At 40.4% G+C, this 20,151-nt stretch overlaps 1 protein-coding gene across 1 annotated transcript in view; it reads right to left on the bottom strand.

Moving 5' to 3' along the window:
* The window catches only part of arih2 (ariadne homolog 2 (Drosophila)), a 79,958-nt gene that overhangs the window by 36,663 nt on the left and 23,144 nt on the right, over positions 1–20,151 (bottom strand). The window contains exons 3-6 of the mRNA XM_059943987.1: positions 17,201–17,268; positions 12,482–12,545; positions 12,234–12,381; positions 5,861–5,982 (exon numbers count right to left, since the gene is read on the bottom strand). Coding sequence (XP_059799970.1) covers positions 5,861–5,982; positions 12,234–12,381; positions 12,482–12,545; positions 17,201–17,268 — 402 coding nt within the window. The remainder of the gene's footprint in view (positions 1–5,860; positions 5,983–12,233; positions 12,382–12,481; positions 12,546–17,200; positions 17,269–20,151) is intronic.

Below are 20,151 nucleotides of genomic sequence, written 5' to 3'. Positions count from 1 at the left end.
CATCCTGCAAGTTAACTTTAGGGAATACTGCAGAAGGACTCCCAAATCCCTTTGCACCTCTGATTTATTTTTTGATTTTCTCCCCGTTTAAAAATAGTCTTCCTTTATTCTTTCTACTAAACTGCATGATCATACACTTCCCTACACTATATTCATGTGACATCTCTTTTCCCATTCTGCAAATCTGTCCAAGTTCCTCTTCAGACTCCCTGCTTCCTCAATGCTATCTGACCCTCCACCTACCTTTGTATCATCTGCAAACTAAGCCACAAACCCATCAATTTTGTGATTGGCATATAATGTGAAAAGATACAATCCCAATGCCAACCCTGCAGAACACCAATAGTCACCAGCAGCCAACCAGAATAGGCCCACTTTATTCCCACTCTGCCTCCTGCCAGTCAGCCAATCTTCTATCCATGCTTGTATCTTTCCTGTAATACCATGGGTTCTTACCTTAAACAGCATCGTGTACAGCACCTTGTCAAAAGCCTTCGTAAAATCCAAAAATGACATCCACTGACTTCCCTTTGCCTATACTGCTTGTTATTTCAAAGAATTCCAAGAAATTTGTCATAATCATAGAAAACTTCTGAAGATGGCAAGACTCTGTGCAGTAGTTGAAGTCCGAGGTGTAGATGGTGAAGAGAAAAGGAGACAGGACAGTCCCCTATGGAGCCCCAGTGCTGCTGACCACTCTGTCTGACACACAGTGTTGCAAGCGCACGTACTGTGGTCTGCCAGTCAGGTAATCAATAATCCATGACACCAGGGAAACATCCACCTGCATCACTGTCAGCTTCTCACCCAGCAGAGCAGGGCGGATGGTGTTGGAACACACTGGAGAAGTCAAAAAACATGACCCTCACAGTGCTCACCGGCTTGTCCAGGTGGGCGTAGACACGATTCAGCAGGTAGACGATGGCATCCTCAACTCTTAGTCAGGGCTGGTAGGCGAACTGGAAGGGGTCTAAGTGTGGCCTAACCATAGGTCGGAGCTGCTCCAGAACAAGTCTCTCCAGGGTCTTCATGATGTGGGAGGTCAATGTCACCAGTCTGTAGTCATTGGAGCCACTGGGGCGCGGCGTCTTCGGCACAGGGACGAAACAGGATGTCTTGCACAGCACGGGAACCCTCTGGAGACTCAGGCTCATGTTAAAGACATGGTGAAGTACTCCACATAGCTGGGGGCACAGGCTTTGAGCACCTAGATTTGAGCCTTTTTTAAAACAGCGAACATCATCAGCTATCCTTCAATCTTCCAGTACCCCACCTGTTGCTAAGGATGAATTAAATATATCTCTGCTAGTGACCCAGCAATATTTGTATTTATCCACCCTAATTTGCCTCAGGACAGCAAACACCTCCTTCCTCTGTAATCTGTATAGGGTCCATGAAGTTGATGCTGCTTTGCCTCAGATCTATAGTCTCCTGAGTAAGTACAAGTAAAGATCTCCCCCATCTCTTTTGGCTCCATGCATAGATTACCATTTTAACATTTCAGAGGACCAATTTTGTCCCTTACAATCCTTTTGCTTTTAATATATCAGTAGAATCCTTAGGAATTCTCCTTCATATCATCTGCTAAGGCAACTTCCTGCTTTCTTTTAGCCATTCCCCACCCATGTATTTCTTGTGCTCTCTTGCATTTCTTATACTCCATAATTACCTCATTCATTCCAACCTGTCTATACCTGTGATGTACCTCCATTTACTCTTAACCACCATTGAAAACCAAGGTTCCCAACACACGTTTTCTTTATCCTTTATTCTGGCAAGCACATACAAGCTTTGTACAGTCAGCCCTCCTTATCCGCGAGGGATTGGTTCCTGGACCCCTCGCGGATACCAAAAACCACAGATGCTCAAGTCCCTTATTCGATCTGTCTCAATGTGGTGGAACTTAGGACCCAGCGGAAGCCCAGACCTTATTTAACCTGTCTCAGTGCGGTAGACGTTGGGACCCGGCAGCCAAGCTCTGAATCCACAGTGTTTCTGTTCGTGAAAATAATCACGATCACAATTGAAAATAAAGTGGAAATAATAAAGCGATTGTAAAGAGATGAAACACCATCAGTAATTGGAAAAGTGTTAGGCTACAGTTGGTCAACGATCGGAACAATTTTAAAGGATAAAGTGAGAAAGGTCCTGCCCGGATGAAAGCTACAATTATTACTAAGCAACGCAGTGGTTTAATTATTGGGTTTTGGGTTTTTGATCCTCCACATCAACCCGGCATGGAAGGAGAGCGTGCTCGGAAGTGGTCTGTCACTGGATCGAACACAGGAACTTCCTGAGCCCGGCGCTGAAACGTGCATTCTTAAGTGTTTTATATGCATAGAAAGGTAAAGTATATACTATATACTAAGACAAACGTTTGACTAACTGACGCTAAATAATACCGGATATACCTGTTCTGACTTACATAGTAAGAGAACTTCCGATTTCTTTTTGATCCCAATCCACAGTAACCTACACACATCCTCCCTTATACTTTAAATCATCTTTAGATTACTTATAATACCTAATACAATGTAAATGCTATGTAATCTAGTTGTTATGCTGCATTGTTTAGGGAATAATAACAAAAAAAAAGTCTGTACATGCTCGAATAATAAGTGCTGGAAGAGCACTTCCAGGTTTTCTCAATTCGCTGTTGGTTGAATTCGCACATGCGGAACTCGCGGACAAGGAAGGCCAACTGTACTCTCAAAATTTCACTTTAAAAGGCCTCCCACTTACCAAGTACACCTTTGCCAGAGAACAGCCTGTCCCAATCCACATTTGCCAGATCCTTTCTGATACCATCAAAATTGGCCTTTCTATAATTTAGAACCACAACCCGCAGACTAGACCCATCTTTTTGCAAATTTACTTTGAAACTAAAGGCAGTGCAAATCGTTCCCCTACACAAACTTCTGTCAGCTGCCTTGTCTCACTCCCTAATAGCAGATCAAGTATCGCCTACTCTCTCATTGGGACTTCTACATATGGAAGAAGGAAGCTTTCCTGAACACATTTGACAAATTTTATCCCATCTAATCCTTGGTAATGTCCCAGGCAAGATACTCCCTTAAAGAAACCATGCTGACTTTGACCTATTTTATCATGTGCCTTCAAGTATCCCAAAACCTCATCTTTAATAATGGGTGCCAATATCTTCCCAACCATTGAAGTCAGACTAACTTGTCTATAATTTCCTTTCTTCTGCCTCCTTCACTTCTTAAAGAGTGGAGGGACATTTGCAATTTTTCAGTCCTTCAGAACGATTCCAGAATTAGTAATTCTTCAAAGATCATTATGAATGCCTCCACAATCTTTTCAGTTGCCTCTTTCAGAACCCTGGAGTGTAGAGCACCTGGTCCAGGTGACTTATCTACCTTCAGACCTTTCAGCTTCCGAAGTACCTTCTCCCCAGTAATAGCAGCCGCACTCACTTCTGCCCTCTGATATTCTCAAACTTCCGGCATACTGCCAGTGTCTTTCAGGGTAAAAACTGATGCAAAATACTTCAGTTTTTCCACCACTTCCTTGTCCTGCATTATTATCTCTCCAGCATCTTTTTGCAACAATTCAATATCCACTCTCACCTCTCTTTCACTCCCTATTTAGCTGAAAATTCTTCTGGATTTCTCTTTTATGTTACTGGCTTGCCTTCATTCTTCACCTTTTCTCTCCATGTGGCTTTTTTAGTTGCCTTCTGCTGGTTTTCAAAAATTTCTCTATTATATGCCCTCTTTTGCTTTTATGCTGTCTATGTTGACTTCCCTGTCAACTACAGTTGCCTCACCCTCCTTTAAAATGTACATTCCTCTTTGGAACGTACATATCCTGCACATTCCGAATTACCTCAAGAAACTCCAGCTATTGCTGTTCTACTGTCATTCCTGCTAGTGTCCCCTTCCAATCAACTTTGGCTAGCTCCTCTCTCATTCCTCTATAATTCCTTTACTCAACTGTAACATTGATCACAAATTGCAGGATAAATTCTATCATATTATGATCGCTGCCTCCTAGGGGTTCCTTTACCTTAAGCTCCCTAATCAAATCCAGTTCATTGCTTTTCCCCTTATGGGCTCAGCCATAAGCTGCTCTAAAAAGCCGTCTCATAAACATTCTATAAATTCTTTCTCTTGGAATCCAGCACCAATCTGATTTTCTCAATCTACCTGCATATTGAAATTCCCCATGAATATCATAACATTGTCCTTTTTACACGTTTTTTTTAAATCTAATTTATGCCCACACCCTGGCTACAAGGATTCTACATTTTCCAATCCTGTATCACCTCTAAGGATTTGATTTCATTTTTTTTTTACCGTAAGAGCCACCCCACTCCCTCTCCCTACCTGCCCATCCTTTCGAGAAAATGTGTATCTTTGGATGTTAAGCTCTCAGCTATGATCTTTCAGCCATGACTCAATGATGCCCATAACATCACACCTGCCCATCTCAAATCATCTACCTTATTGGGAACACTGCATGCCATTCAAATATAACACCTTCAGTCCTGTATTTGTCGCCTTTGTGATTTTGCCCCCGTGTACTCTTCAACTCATTTCACTAATGGCAACTTTACCCTATCATCTGCCTGTCCTTCCTCACAGTAAGCAGTGTGGGAAGTAAACAATTCTTTATTTCATTGCAGCTCATAACATTTCCAACATTTTTTGTTGAATTATCTTATATCATTTAAATAGCAAAGTAAATTTAATGTATATTTAATTGTCTCTTGCATTTAGATTACAAATAAGAAAAATGAGCAATCTAGGAAAAATACATGCGCAATAAGAACAAGTATTGGTGCAATTGTCCATCCGATAGTTAAGCTCTCTCCAAAGATCAGATCTTGCCACTTTACAGCTCTGCTGTTATCCATGGTGGAACTTAAAAATTTGAGAACAGGCTTCTGCAGTCTGTTCACAGTAGATGGCATTGTTACACTCTCAATCTACTCCTTTCCCAACAAAGACACACTTTCCAAAATGATCAATCAGCAATGATCATGAGCCTACGTTAACCTTATTACCTACTTTGTTCTGAACCAGGAGCTTTAGAACATAGAAAAATACAGCACAGTACAGACTCTCAACCCACAAGGTTGTGTCATCCTATTAACCTACTACATGATCAATCTGGTCCTTTCCTCCCACATAGCCCTGGAGCTTTCTTTTACCTGTGTGCATCTCTAACAATCTGTTAAATGCTCAAACGTATCTGTCTCTATTCGCCCTAGGTAGAGAGTTCCACACACATAAGTGTCAAAAAATAACTTCACTCTGACATCCTTCCCTGTACTTTCCTCCACAGACCTTAATAATAATAACCCCCCCCCCCCTTTCCCTGTATTAACTATTTTCGCCCTGGGAAAAAGAAGTCTCTGACTATCTACTCTATTACTATAGACTTCTCTATCATCTCTCATCTTCTGTCACTCCAGAGAAAAGTCCTAGCTTACTCAACCTTTCCTCATAAGACATGCTCTCTAATTCTGACAGCATCCTGGTAAATCTCTTCTGCATCCTCTCTATTGTAGGAAGGATGTGGAAGGATGTGACCAGTAGTGAACACAATACTAGACCAGAACTGAACTGAATGTTTGTTATATTTGATATCTAGTAGATATAACAATATGAATACAAATGCCACAACCAAAAAAAGTACCATCTTAACTTCATTATATCCAGTTTACCTGATATTTCATCAACTTATTAGATCAACAAATCAGAAATGCAGTTACCATTTCCTGTGAATACTGGCAGAGATCTAACAAGTTCAGCATTTATCATTCAGTCTTTAACAGTTCAATGACCATCCCACTTGCACACCTTACAAAAATCTCAATAATCAAATCACTCACCTCCACATAATCTCTGAAAAGATAGCGCCTATATTTTTCTCTTAGTTCTTCATTAGAGATCAAAGGAAAAGCAAAGTCTTCAGGCGTTCGAAGCAAGCAGTCTTGCGCCATGCAGGATATGCCTAATGAGGAAAAAAGGACTAGTTTCCATCAACTGCTACAACAAATCTGTCAACAGATTAAAGGAGGACCCATTTTCTCCCATAAAATTTTAATAATTTTTGTAAACTAATCTTGCAAATCCCTCACAACTGCACTACTCTCCGCACACTGAGTAATTCTTTCAAGCAGAACATGATGAGATGAGGTGCATAGCTGCTTTTCCATTAACAGGCAGAATGCTATAGAAACATAGAAAATAGGTGCAGGAGTAGGCCATTCGGCCCCTCAATACTGCACCGCCATTCAGTATGATCATGGCTGATCATCCAACTCAGAACCCTGTACCTGGTTTCTCTCCATACCCCCTGATCCCTTCAGCCACAAGGACCATATCTAACTCCCTCTTAAATATAGCCAATGAACCGGCCTCAACTGTTTCCTGTGGCAGAGAATTCCACAGATTCACCACTCTCTGTGTGAAGAAGTTTTTCCTCATCTCGGTCCTAAAAGGCTTCCCCTTTATCCTTAAACTGTGACCCCTCATTCTGGACTTCCCCAAAATCGGAAACAATCTTCCTGCATCTAGCCTGTCCAATCCCTTTAGAATTTTATACGTTTCAATAAGATCCCCCCCCCCACCAATCTTCTAAATTCCAGTGAGTATAAGCCTAGTTGATCCAGTCTTTCTTCATTTGAAAATCCTGCCATCCCAGGAATCAATCTGGTGAACCTTTCTTGTACTCCCTCTATGGCAATAATCCTCAGATTAGGGGACCAAAACTGCACACAATACTCCAGGTGTGGTCTCACCAAGGCCTTGTACAATTGCAGTAGAACCTCCCTGCTTTTGTACTTGCTATGAATACCAACATACCATTCGCCTTTTTCACCGCCTGCTGTACCTGCATGCCCACTTTCAATGACTGGTGTACAATGACCAGGTCTCATTGCACCTCCCCTTTTCCTAATTGGCCACCATTCAGATAATAATCTGTTCTCCTGTTCTTGCAACCAAAGTGGATAATCTCACATTTATCCACATTAAATTGCATCTGCCATGAATTTGCTCACTCACCTAACCTATCCAAGTCACCCTGCATCCTCCTCACAGCTAACACTGCCGCCCAGCTTCGTGGCAGCCGCAAACATGAAGATGCTGCATTTAATTCCTCTAAATCATTAATATATATTGTAAACAACTGGGGCCCCAGCACTGTACCCCACTAGTCACTGCCTGCCATTCTGAAAAGGTCCCATTTATTCCCACTCTTTGCTTCCTGTCTGCCAACCAATTCTCTATCCACATCTATACCATACCCCCAATACCATGTGCTTTAAGTTTGCACACTAATCTCCTGTGTGGGACCTTGTCAAAAGCCTTTTGAAAATCCAAATATACCACATCCACTGGTTCTCCCCTATCCACTGTCCCAGTTACATCCTCAAAAAATTCTGTAAGATTCGTCAGACATGATTTTCCTTTCACAAATCCATGCTGACTCTGTCTGATGATTTCACCACTTTCCAAATGTGCTGTTATCACATCTTTGATAACTAACTCTAGCATTTTCCCCACCACCGATGTCAGGCTAACCGGTCTATAATTCCCCAGTTTCTCTCTCCCTCCTTTTTTAAAAAGTGGGGTTACATTAGCCACCCTCCAATCCTCAGGAACTAATCCAGAATCTAAAGAGTTTTGAAAAATTATCACTAATGCATCCACTATTTTTTGGGCTACTTCCTTAATCTCTCTGGGATGCAGACCATCTGGCCCTGGGAACTTATTTGCCTTTAATCCCTTCAATTTACCTAACACCACTTCCCTACTAACATGTATTTCCCTCAGTTCCTCCATCTCACTAGACCCTCGGTCACCTACTATTTCCGGAAGATTATTTATGTCCTCCTTAGTGAAGACAGAACCAAAGTAGTTATTCAATTGGTCTGCCATGTCCTTGTTCCCCATGATCAATTCACCTGCTTCTGACTGTAAGGGACCTACATTTGTCTTAACCAATCTTTTTCTTTTCACATATCTATAAAAGCTTTTACAGTCAGATTCTATGTTCCCTGCCAGCTTTCTCTCACAATCTTTTTTTCTTTTTCTATGCCTCAATACAAACAGAATTAGGTTTATTCACACAAACAAGAGAAAATCTGCGAATGCTGGAAATCCAAGTGACACACAAAGTGCTGAAGGAACTTGGCAAGTCAGGCATCATCTATAGAAAATAGTAAACTGTCAGTATTTTGAACCTAGAATCAGGTTTACTACCACAGTACGTCATGAAATTTGATGTTTTGTAGCAGCAATACAGAGCAAGACATAAAATAGATAATATATTAGTGTTATAGTGTGTGTATTTATATATACTGTATGTGTATATGTGTTGCAAGAAAAGGTTAGTGAGCCATTTGCAATTACCTGGCTTTCTGTATTAATTATTCATAAAATATGGTCTGATCTTCATCTAAATCACAATTATAGACAAACACAATTTTCCTAAACTAGTAACACGCAAACAGTTGTACTTCTTCTCATCAATACTGAGTACACCATTTAAACAATCACAGTCTAGGTTTAAAAGATTATGTGAACCTCTGGGTTAATGCCTTCTGCAAAAGCTATTTGGAGTCAGTGTTCCAATCAATGAGATGGGATTGGAGATATGGGTTCTAGACGCACTCTGCACTATGAAAAAGACACACCAAGTCAGATTACTGACCGAGCCTGCTCTTCTCAGTATCTGTTTGTGTGTCCCATGCCTCAATCCAAACAACTTTCAGAGGATCTTAGAAGGATTATAGACATGCATGAAGCTGGAAAAGATTACAAAGACATTTCTAAAGACCTGAGTGTTCATCAGTCCACAGTATGAGAAATTGTCTACAAATGGAGGAAATTCAGTACTGTCGCTACTCTCTCCAGGAGTGGGCATCCTGAGCACAACATGCAATGCTGAAGGAGATGAAAAAGAAGCGAAGGGTAACAGCAAAAGACCTGTAGAAAATTTTAGAACTTGCAAAAGTCTCTATTCATGTATAAGAAAAGCACTAAACAAGAATGATGTTCACGGATGGACACCACGGAGGAAACCACTGCTCTCCAAAAAAAAACTTTGCTAGCTGGATGTTCCACAGTGTTTTTGGGACAGATGAGACAAAAGTCTAACCTTTTCACAGAAATTCACACTGCTGTGTTTGGAAGGAAAAGGGCACTGCACACCAACACCAAAACCTCATTCCAACTGTGAAGCATGGTGGAAGGAGCATCATGGTTAGGGGCTGCTTTCCAGCCTCAGGGTCTGGACTACTTGTAATCTCTAAAGGGAACAATGAATTCAGAAGTGTATCAAGACATTTTACAGAAGAACATCAGGGTAGTAGTCCATCACCTGAAGCTTAATCGAAGGTGGATGATGCAACAAGACAATGATCTGAAACACGACAGAATGGTTTTTAAAAAAAAGAAAATTTGTACTTTGGAATGGCCAAGTCAGCGCCATTAACCCAACGGAGATGCCGTGGCATGACCTGAAGAGGGCTGCTCATCATGCAAGATATCCCATAAATATTGATGAACTGAAGCAATTTTATATGGAGGAATGGTTTAAAATTCCTCACCATTGTGCAATTCTGATCAGCAGCTACAGGTAACGTTTAGTGGAAGTATTACTGCAAAAGAAGGTTCTACTAGTTATTAAATACACGGGTTCCCATGTTTTCCAGCCTGATTAAACAATGGGCTCAATAAAAACATAAAATGTACAATTGTTTGTGCTTTATTAGTTTAGGCAGATTGTGTTAGTCTATTATTGTGACACACACATACACACACACATCATAAAAAAACCATACACAGGCATACACATACTATAACACTATATTTATATAGTGCTCGAGAGAAAGATATTAAAAATAGAGGTGGCATGCATGGGTTCATTGTCCACTGAGAAATCTGATGGCAGAGGGAAGCTGTTTGTAAAACACTGAGTTCATGTCTTCAAGCTCCTGTACCACCCCCCTGATGGCATTAATGAGAAGAGGGCATGTCCGGGGTCCTTAATGATAAATGCCATTTCTTTGAGACATTGCTTTTTTGAAGGTATCCTCTAACACTACAGAAGACAGTAGTAGAAGCCCTAACGGCATATGCTATCATCAGTCCCCATCATGAAGACTCAGGGTTATAGCAAATGCCTTCAAGCCTTCTACTCCTGTCGTTTAGCTATGCACCCACTTGAAGGAACCAGGATACTTCAAATTCAGTCTCTGCTGACACCTCTGACACCAGCAGAAGCATGGAGATTCCAGCACCACTGGAAGCTGGAGACGAAGTCTTCTTGCCCATCCACTTAGAGAATAAGTTATACTAGTACAAACTAGCAATGTATTCTTTACATTTATGAGGGGTGACTGATAAGTTCATGGCCTAAGACAGTAGGAGATAAATTATTAACTTCAAACTTTCTGCATTATCACTCAACGAACTGAACTGCACGTGCATGTAACGAGAGCGTCTTGGATCTCCAGGTGGTCCACAGCAGGGGTGATTGATAAGTTCGCAGCCTAAGATCGGAGGAAATGAGTTATACAGCTTTTGTTACACGCACTTGCAGTTCAGCTCTTTGATTGAAAATGCAGTATGTTTGAAGTTAATAACTCATCTCCTTCTACCTTAGGCCACAAACTTATCTATCACCCCATGCTGTGGACCACTTCTGGAGGTCCAAGACGCCGACTTCTACAAAGAAGGAATCCGTATGCTCCACGACCACTGGACTATGTGTAAATGTAGGAAAAATAAAAATGCTAGGTTTTCTAAAATTGACTTCTTCTAACTTAGGGCACAAACTTATCAATCACCCCTTGCATACTAAACAACACGGTGCTATTTTAATCCAGCAGTTTATAGGTTTCAGGAAAGGAAGTGTGCCCCTGCAAGTCATGCAATAGTACTCATCTTATTGCTCCCTTTTTAAGTCATGGGGCAGCACAATAGCACAGCGGTTAGTGCAATCACATTACAGAGCCAGGTAGCACTGGTTGGGGTTTGATTCCTGCCGCTGTCTGCAAGGAGTTTGTATATTCTCCATAGAACCCACTGTCCTCCGGGTGCTCCGGTTTCCTCTCATGTTCCAGAGACATATGGTTGGGGTTTGTGTGAATGCAGGCATACTATACTGGCACTGGAAGCACAGCACAATCCTCAGAACATGATGGTTGCTCTCACAAAGCAAAGCTTCTCATGTTATGTTTAGGTGTACGTGTGACAAATAAAGCTAACCTTTATCCTCATCATGGCTGACATGTAAGGTGAAGCACCAAGTGAACAACATGTACAAAATCTCCACAGGAATCAGCAGCTACGGGAGAAAAGCCAAGGAATTCACACAGGCTTTTTCTCTTGCTCACCTATTTCATTGCCACACTCATTGCACAGAATGGGGGTTCTCGTATATCAGTAACAGCCCAAGAGTTACAATCTTCAGGGAATTTGTAGGAAGCATGGGAATAAATTCTACAAATAAAACTTAATCTTTGAGGTCATTCATGTCACTTCGGTGTTGGTGGCAAGGCCAGCATTAATTGCCCATCATCAATGGACCATCTGGCAGTAGTGAGCTTGCTCAACTGCACCCTTAATGGTGTACTTGGATATGCAGAAGGCCTTTCACAAGGTGCCACACACGAGGCTGCTTAGCAAGTTAAGAGCTCATGGCGTTACAGGAAAGATAGTGGCATGGATAGAGCATTGCCTGATTGGCATGAGGCAAATACTGGGGATAAAGAGAACCTTTTCTAGTTGGCTGCCGGTGAACACTTCTTTTCACATTATATGTCAGTGATTTGGGATGATGGAATCAATGTCTTTGGGGCCAAGATTTCAGATGATATGAAGATAGGTTTCAACAATACTGACAGGAGCCAGTAGTAGGATGACTGAGCCTTTCTAAAGCATGTCATTATTTTCATTTAACATCTCACACCCAGGTAGTAAAAAAACAAATTCAGATACTTGGAGTATCTGAGTTATAAACCAAGTCTTGCCCTCATGCTGCCAAAAGGAATGCCTTAACCAGCAGGCTACATAGCAGCAGTCGGATGAAGTTTCCAAAGACATATGGTCCTGCTAAATTTGAAAAGGCATTCTGGGCAACAACCCATTTAAGCTACAGATAGAAGAATGCTTCCAAGAGATTTGCTGGCCAGTATTAGGAAGAATGACCGTCATAGCTCTGTTGAGCAAGCAGATCGAGTCTTAACTCACCGACTCCAATGCCATCTTTGACTAGCACAGTACTGTACTGTTCCCAGCAACTGCGGCAGAACAAATGATGACAGGGCAAGGACAACAAGTTCTCCTTCCGAACATTCTGCAGGCAAACGCCACAATGATGAGAAGAATGGATAAATGTCTGAAAAACAAATTGAATACACAAGCTGAATTGACATAACCGCTTCAATCTGGTTGCTTTCCATATTGAAACATTGTAAGGCTACGCTCCAAACACTTACACTTTTTGTTGTTTTTGGCTGAACTCTGGCTTCTACCAGAAGCTGAGTCGGGTTAGATTTATGCCTGAAAAAATTAAAGAACAATAAAATTCAAATGATGCCTGCTTCACACCCGCTGTATATAATATATAATAGAAAATAGAATCTGAAGTTATTAAAGCAAACAGCATTGATATAATTGAGAACCAGGATATAAGATCATAAGATACAGGAGCAAAAATAGGCCATTTGACCCATCGCATCTGCTCCACCATTCCATCACGGCTGATACAATTTTCCTCTCAGCCCCAATCTCTTGCCTTCTCTCCGTTTCCTTTCATGTCCTGACCAAACAATAATCTATTAACCTCTGCCATAAATATACATAAAGATTTGATGTCCACAGCTGCCTGTGGCAAAGAATTCCACAGATTCACCACTCACTGGCAAAAGAAATTCCTACCTCCATTTTAATAGAACGCATCTCTATTCAGAGGGTGTCCTCTGGTCTTAGACTCTCCCACCATAAGAAACATCCTCTCTGCAACCACTTGATCAAGGCCTTTCACCATTTGATAGATTTCAATGAGGTCACCCTCAATCTTCCGAATACAGGCCCAGAGCCATCAACGCTCTTCATATGTCAATCCATTCAATCCTGAGATCATTTCATGAACTTCTGTTGAACCCTCTCCATTTTCAGCAAATATTTTCTAAGGGGCCCAAAACTGCTCACAACACTCCAAGTAAGGCCTTACAAGTGCTTTATAAACACTCTCAACATTGTATTACTGCTTTTATATTCTAGTCCTCTTAAAATGAATGCCTACATTGCATTTGCCTTCCTCAATATAGACTCAACCTGCAAATTAATCTTTAGGGAATCCTTCATAAGGACTCTCAAGTCCTTTTGCACCTCAGTTTTTTATATTTTCTTTCCATTTAGAAAAGTCAACCCTTTCATTTCTTCTACCAAAGTGCATGAACACACACTTCACAACACTGCATTCCATCTGCCATTTCTTTGCCCATTCTCCTAATCCAAATACTTCTGTAGCCTCTCTATTTCTTCAGAACTACCTGCCCCTCTACCTATCTCCATATCGTCTGCAAACTTTGTAATGAAACCATCAATTCCACCATTCAAATCATTGACAAATAACGTAAAAAAAATTGGTCACAACACAGGCCTCTGTGGAACACTAGTCACCAGCAGCCAACCGGAAAAGGTTATCTTTATTCCCACTCTTTGCCTCCTGCCAATCAGCCATTGGCCTATTGTTTCCTTTCTTCTGCCTCTCTCCCTTCTTGAAGAGTGGAGTGATATTTACAATTTTCCGGTCTTCCGGAACCATTCCAGCATCTAGTGATTCTTGAAAGATCATCACTAATGCCTCCACAACCTCTTCAGCCACCTCTTTCAGAACCCTGGGGTGTACACCATCTAGTCACTTATCTACCTTTAGACCTTACAGTTTCCCAAGAACCTTCTATCTAGTTATGCTAACTTCACATAGTTCATACCCCTGATATTGAAATTTCCACCATACTCCTAGTGTCTTCCACAGTGAAGAATGATACAAAATACTTATTCAGTTTGTCTGACATTTCCTTGTCCCCCATTACTACCTCTTCAGTATCGTTTTCTAGCAGTTTGATATCCACTCTTACCTCTTTTACACTTTGTGTGTGTAAGGAGTTTCTTCTTTTGTGGGGTTTATTTTTTGTTTTTTTTTAGCGAAACCCCCTTACATGTATCTGACGAAACTTTCATTATCTTCTTTAATATTATTGGCTAGCATACTTTCTTACTCCATCTTTACCTTCTTAATGATTTTCGTTATTTGCCTTCTGTTGGTTTTTAAAAGTTTAACTTCCCAGTAATTTTTGCTCAATTATCTGCCCTCTCTTTGGCTTTTATGTTGGCTTTGACTTCTCTTGTTAACCAAGGTTGTGTCATCTTTCCTTTAGAGTACTTCTTCCTCTTTGGTATGTATATATCCTGTGCCTTTCAAACTGCTTCCAAAAATTCTAGTCATTGTTGCTCTACCATCACCTCTGCCAGTATTCTTTTCCAATCAATTCCGGCCAACTCCTCTCTCAGGCTTCCACTTCCCTTTACTCCACTGTAATACTGATACATCCGAGTTTAGTTATATATATTATAAACAGAAGATTACATTATTACAATGATACAGAGAACAGAAGATTATGTTATTATGCTGAACCGAGATAATGGAGCCTGGGCCCAAGAGCATATTGAAACAGTGGGGCCCAGGTCCGACAGCGAGGAACATTAATATTTGGCCAATTTAAACGCCAGGCCAGATTGGAAAGGCCAGGGTGCCGGGGCTGGCAGTTTGAGATGGGCTGGTGGTCAGCTTGTTACTCAGCTATATTTACTCATCTCTGTGCTGAATTGAGGCTGTGAGTTGCAACTTGTGGGCTCCTGGAGCAGTATCAGTGATGACTGACTTCATAGCTGTGAATGCACTTTCATGAACACTAGTTATAAATGTTATCAATTACTTCTTTTTTGCACATCGGGTGTTTGACAGTCTTCTTTTTTAATGGGTTCAAGAGGGTTTCTTAATTCTGTGGCTGCCTGTGAGGAGACGAATCTCAAGGTTGTAAGTAATATACATGCAATATTTTGATAATAAATGTACTTTAAAAAGGGTGGCAGAAAAGTCACAGACATCTTCATAGACCACTCAAACTGAATATAACATGACAATGAAGTAACATTCCCACTGCTGTTAGCCTGCAGTGCGCATACAAAACAATTTGGGCCGTAGCTTGACCAAAAGCAATCAACAAGGGATATCTATGTCTTTGAGTAACAGATTCTCCTATCCCTGCCTTTGTAATCTGACCAATTCTATTTACTGCAACATTTTTCTAATAGTTTGAAACACTATCACCAAATGTTACATCTCTAGTAGAAATCTGTAGTAATTAACCATTTCCATTAACCATTTTTAAGATCTAAAATTAACATCTGTCCAACTGTACAGCTTATCCTACCAATGCAGTTTCTGCAATCTCGGCCAATAGCGTTTCTGATGTTAGGAAACTGCAGGATGTGAACAGTTCTCTTAAGAAGCACATTTCTCCTGTTCAGGTGATGATGACCAGAGGCATTTTCTGTGGTACAGCACTATTCAAGTTTCCAAGAGTGCCTGGGATAGTAAGTTTCACCCTATGTGGTAACTGGAGAAGTGCAGTGATGAATTATTCTTTCCTACCCAGTCTTGAGAAAATGGTGTAAAGCAATCTTCTTGAGCAATTGCACTCAATACAGTGAAATACTAAAGCAGTTTTGGTTAATGGATATACATGAAGTGCTGTTTCCCTCTCTTATTACCAATGCCTATTTGCCAAACTGTTTTTGCTTTTTAAAAATATAAGGCCACAGAACAATTTCAAAAGCCATCCGAATTAGAATCAGAAACCCAACAAGCAGAAGCAACAGGGAGATAATAAAAACTAACTTGGTCCATGTGAATGCATTATCATTACCTATTACAAATATCAAGCTTTCCTGAAATAAAGGACACCTTGTCGAATCCTGCCAGTTCAAGTGCTCAATGTCTGAGCAGAGTAGCACTAAAAGAGTAAGATTGAGGGGAGATTATAGCCTATGTTTATAACACCAACAGGGAACCCATCCTCTCCTCCGCTCTATTTTCCTATTTATCCTAGGAATAAAAAGTGTCAAGTCAGTCCATCAAATCTTTGCTGGCATTTAGAGCAATTGGATCACTTCCACACACCCCATCCCCACTCATTCTCTCCAGTGATCTTTCAGCAGCTGCCCTTGCATAATGGTATTGGTCCATAGCATAAAAAAAACATAAGGAACTCCTGTACTAAAGGGATATTTATAGTAGTCCTTTGGGACTTGGGGGAAAACCCATGAAATCAAAGGGAGAATATACGAACTCCACAGAGACAGCAGAGGTCAGGTAAAAACTTGGTCATTAGAGCTGTTAGACAGAACTACTGTGCTACGCTTTGTTCTACAATGTAGTATTTCATTTATACTTGATTTACACAATCTGACTTTCTATTGATGTACCTTCACCTTTCTAGTTGCTCTTCCAAATTTACAAATAAATTCTTTAACTTTTAGATACCCTTTAAGTAGCTTGCAAAGAGTCTCAAAAAGAGAGGAATAACTTACAAAACAGTCACCTGTAAATCCAAGTAAACTTCTATTGAATAAAAAAGCATAATATATTCCACAGCATTGAACTATGAAGATTTTTCAAAGGTCAGGCATGAATAGATAGAAGTCAAGGTAGTTAACTTTAAAGTATACATTTTTAAGAACAAAACAAAGAGCAAATAAAAACAGAATGAAGCTACTTTGCGAGCATAGGCATAAAGCATGGAACACTATGGTAGTGTAGCAATTAGCACGATGCTATTACAACTCAGGGCATCGGAGTTCAGAGTTCAATTCTGACATCATCTGTAAAGTGTCTGTACCTCCTCCCTGTGGAATGCGTGGGTTTTCTCCAGGCATTCTGGTTTCCTCCCACAGTCCAAAGATGTACCGGATAGTAGGCTAACTGGTCATTGTAAATTGTCCCGTGTTTAGCTGGAGTTAAGTTGAGGGTTGCTGGGCAGTGCGGCTTGCAGGGTCAGAAGGACCTATTACACAGTGTACTTCTGAATAAATAAACAAACATATCTCATTCTAATGACAAACTATCAGAGCAAGATGTTACTTACTTTTCTGAAATATCAAAGGTCTTCCAATGGAAGTTAACTAAAATAAGCTTGGCTACAGACGGCTGTACCTAAAAATAAACAGAAGAAAATAACATGAATAAATTTAAATGGACTAGCAAGTGATCAGCAGAAAGCAACTGAAGTCTAAAACAGTGAAGCTTCAAAGCAATCCTCTGCATCTTCAATGGCTATAATAGAAACCCGATGAATGGACTAATTTGCCACCATATTTAGTTGTATTTCTATATAATGCCCCCATATCGCTACAGGCAGTTACCATTATCACAAATGCAAGAAAGCACTTGCAGTTATGTGGTTCTTCTCGCATCTTTGTCAAATTAAACCAAATAGTCGAGTACTTCTCAAATCAGTCACTTGTAATCTGATAAAGAGTGTTGTCAATATTTCCCCACTTATACTAATGTGTATAAGTGGGAATACATTAGTATAAGTGGGAATAGTCAAGACAGTTTGACTTTTGGCCACTCAAGTTCAAAATGAGAACTGCACAATTCCAAAACTTTATGAAGATTTCCAAATGTAGAGATATTTAATTATTTACTTTAATAAATATTGTGTGCAGTTTTGGACCTCATATCTAAAAGGACATGTTGGTATTGGAGAGGGTCTAGAAGAATGACCTGGGAGCAAAAGACCATAAAACCATAAGATATAGGAGCAACATTAGGCTATTCAGCCCATCAAGTCCACTCTGCCATTCCATCATGGCTGATTTATTATCCCTCAACTCCAATCTCCTGCCTTCTCCCCATTCAGGGAGAATGTACAGTGGCACGCAAAAGTTTGGGCGCCCCAGTCAAAATTTTTTTTACTGTGAATAGCTAAGCGAGTAAAAGATGACCTACCTTCCAAAAGGCATAAAGTTAAAGATGACACATTTCTTTAATATTTTAAAGCAAGATTACTTCTTTATTTCCATCTTATACAGTTTCAAAATAACAAAAAAGGAAAAGGGCCCAAAGCAAAAGTTTGAGCACCTTGCATGGTCAGTACTTAGTAACAACCCCTTTGGCAAGTATCACAGCTTGTAAAAGCTTTCTGTAGCCAGCTAAGAGTCTTTCAATTCTTGTTTGGGGGATTCTTGCCTATTCTTCCTTGCAAAAGGTTTCTAGTTCTGTGAGATTCTTAGACCGTCTTGCATGCACTGCTCTTTTGAGGTTTATCCACAGATTTTCAATGATGTTTAGGTTGGGGGACTGTGAGGGCATGGCAAAACATTCAGCTTGCGCCTCTTGAGGTAGTCCATTGTGGATTTTGAGATGTGTTTAGGATCATTATTCTATTGTAAAAGCCATCCTCTTTTCACCTTCAGCTTTTTTAAAGATGGTGTGATGTTTGCTTCCAGAATTTGCTGGTATTTGAATTAATTCTTCCCTCTACCAGTAAAATGTTCCCTGTACCACTGGCTGCACACAAGCCTTATAGTCTTCTCTAACACACTAATCTTGCTTAAAATATTGAAAAGAATGTTTCATCTTCAACATTATGATTTTTGGAGATCAGTTCATCTTCTACCCACTTAACTATTCACAATAACAAATTTTGGCCAGGGGTGCCCAAATTTTTGCATGCCACTGGATAAGCAACAATTGATGGGCTAGGCCTGTATGCACTGGAGCTTAAAAGAATGGATGTGGGGGATCTTACTGAAACCTACTAAATACTGAAAGGCTTGGATAAGGATTTTTGTAGAGAGAATGCTTCCAATAGTGAGAGATTCTAGGACCAGATGGCACAACCTCAGAAAAGGACATCCCTTTAGAACAGAGAAGAAGAGGAATTATTTTAGCCAGAGGGTAGAGAATAGGTGAAATTCATTGCTACACACTGCTGTGGAGGCCAAGTCATTGAGTACATTGAAATTGGAGGTTAAGATATTCTTGATTAGTAAGGACATCAGAGGTTTCAGGGAGAAAGCAGAAGAATGGGTTTGAGAGATAGAATATATCTCTCATATGATATATGATCAAATGGTGGAGCAGACTCAATGGGCCCATATCTGCTCCTTTGCCTTATGCCAAAATGAGCATCCATTGATACCAATTAATAAGCATGTCTGCAGAATCCATGCTGGTACAAAGAGAACCTCAATTAGTGTTAAAGAGTGCTGGGTGAACTACACACTTAGCAAGAGACTGCCAGGCCTCTTACTAAGAATAATTTGACATGAGAATATGGAGAGAACTAGAAAAAAAAGCTGTAATATTACTATAAACAAGTAGTTGATGATTGGCATGTAATCAGTGCAATAATGTAATAATTATCAACTGCATCTTTCTCTGTTGAAACCATGCTAGTCTGAAACTGGTTCATGTTCACATATCTGCACCATCAACATTATTCCTTTCTACCTGCAACTCCACCGGACTTCAGCTCATCTGTAGACAGGTGGTTCCAGCATTCAACTGGCTGCCTTCCTAGCCAAAGGAGATAAATACTGATATTGGTATATTTAAATATCCACAAATTACAGGAAAATAGACTCTGCAGTTTATTCTTTTCTGCTGTTTAATGAGCTCAATTTTCACCACTGACTGAACTGAAAAGTCTACATAAAGTAGTGGAAATTATCCAGTCCATCAAAAGAGAAGCACTCCCTGCCATTGAACACATCTACAAGGAGAACTGCCGCAAGAAAACAGCATCCATCATCAAGGACCCCATCATCTCTTGTCACTGCTGCTGTTAGGGAGATGGTACAAGAGCCTTTGCTCCTTATTACCCGACAACAATCAGGCTCCTGAACCAGTGTGGATCACTCCCCTCAACACTGAACTGATTCCACAATCTACAGACTCATTTTCATGGACTCTACAACTCATGTTTTCTTCCTTTTGATTGTTTTTATTTACACAGTCTATTGCACATTGGCGCTTGTCAGTCTTTGTGTGTAGTTTTTCATTGATTCTGTTGTACCTCTTGGTTGTACT

Source organism: Hypanus sabinus, chromosome 19, assembly GCF_030144855.1.
Source record: "Hypanus sabinus isolate sHypSab1 chromosome 19, sHypSab1.hap1, whole genome shotgun sequence".
NCBI classification, from domain to species: Eukaryota; Metazoa; Chordata; class Chondrichthyes; order Myliobatiformes; family Dasyatidae; genus Hypanus; species Hypanus sabinus.
This window is presented reverse-complemented; position numbering and strand designations above follow the sequence as displayed.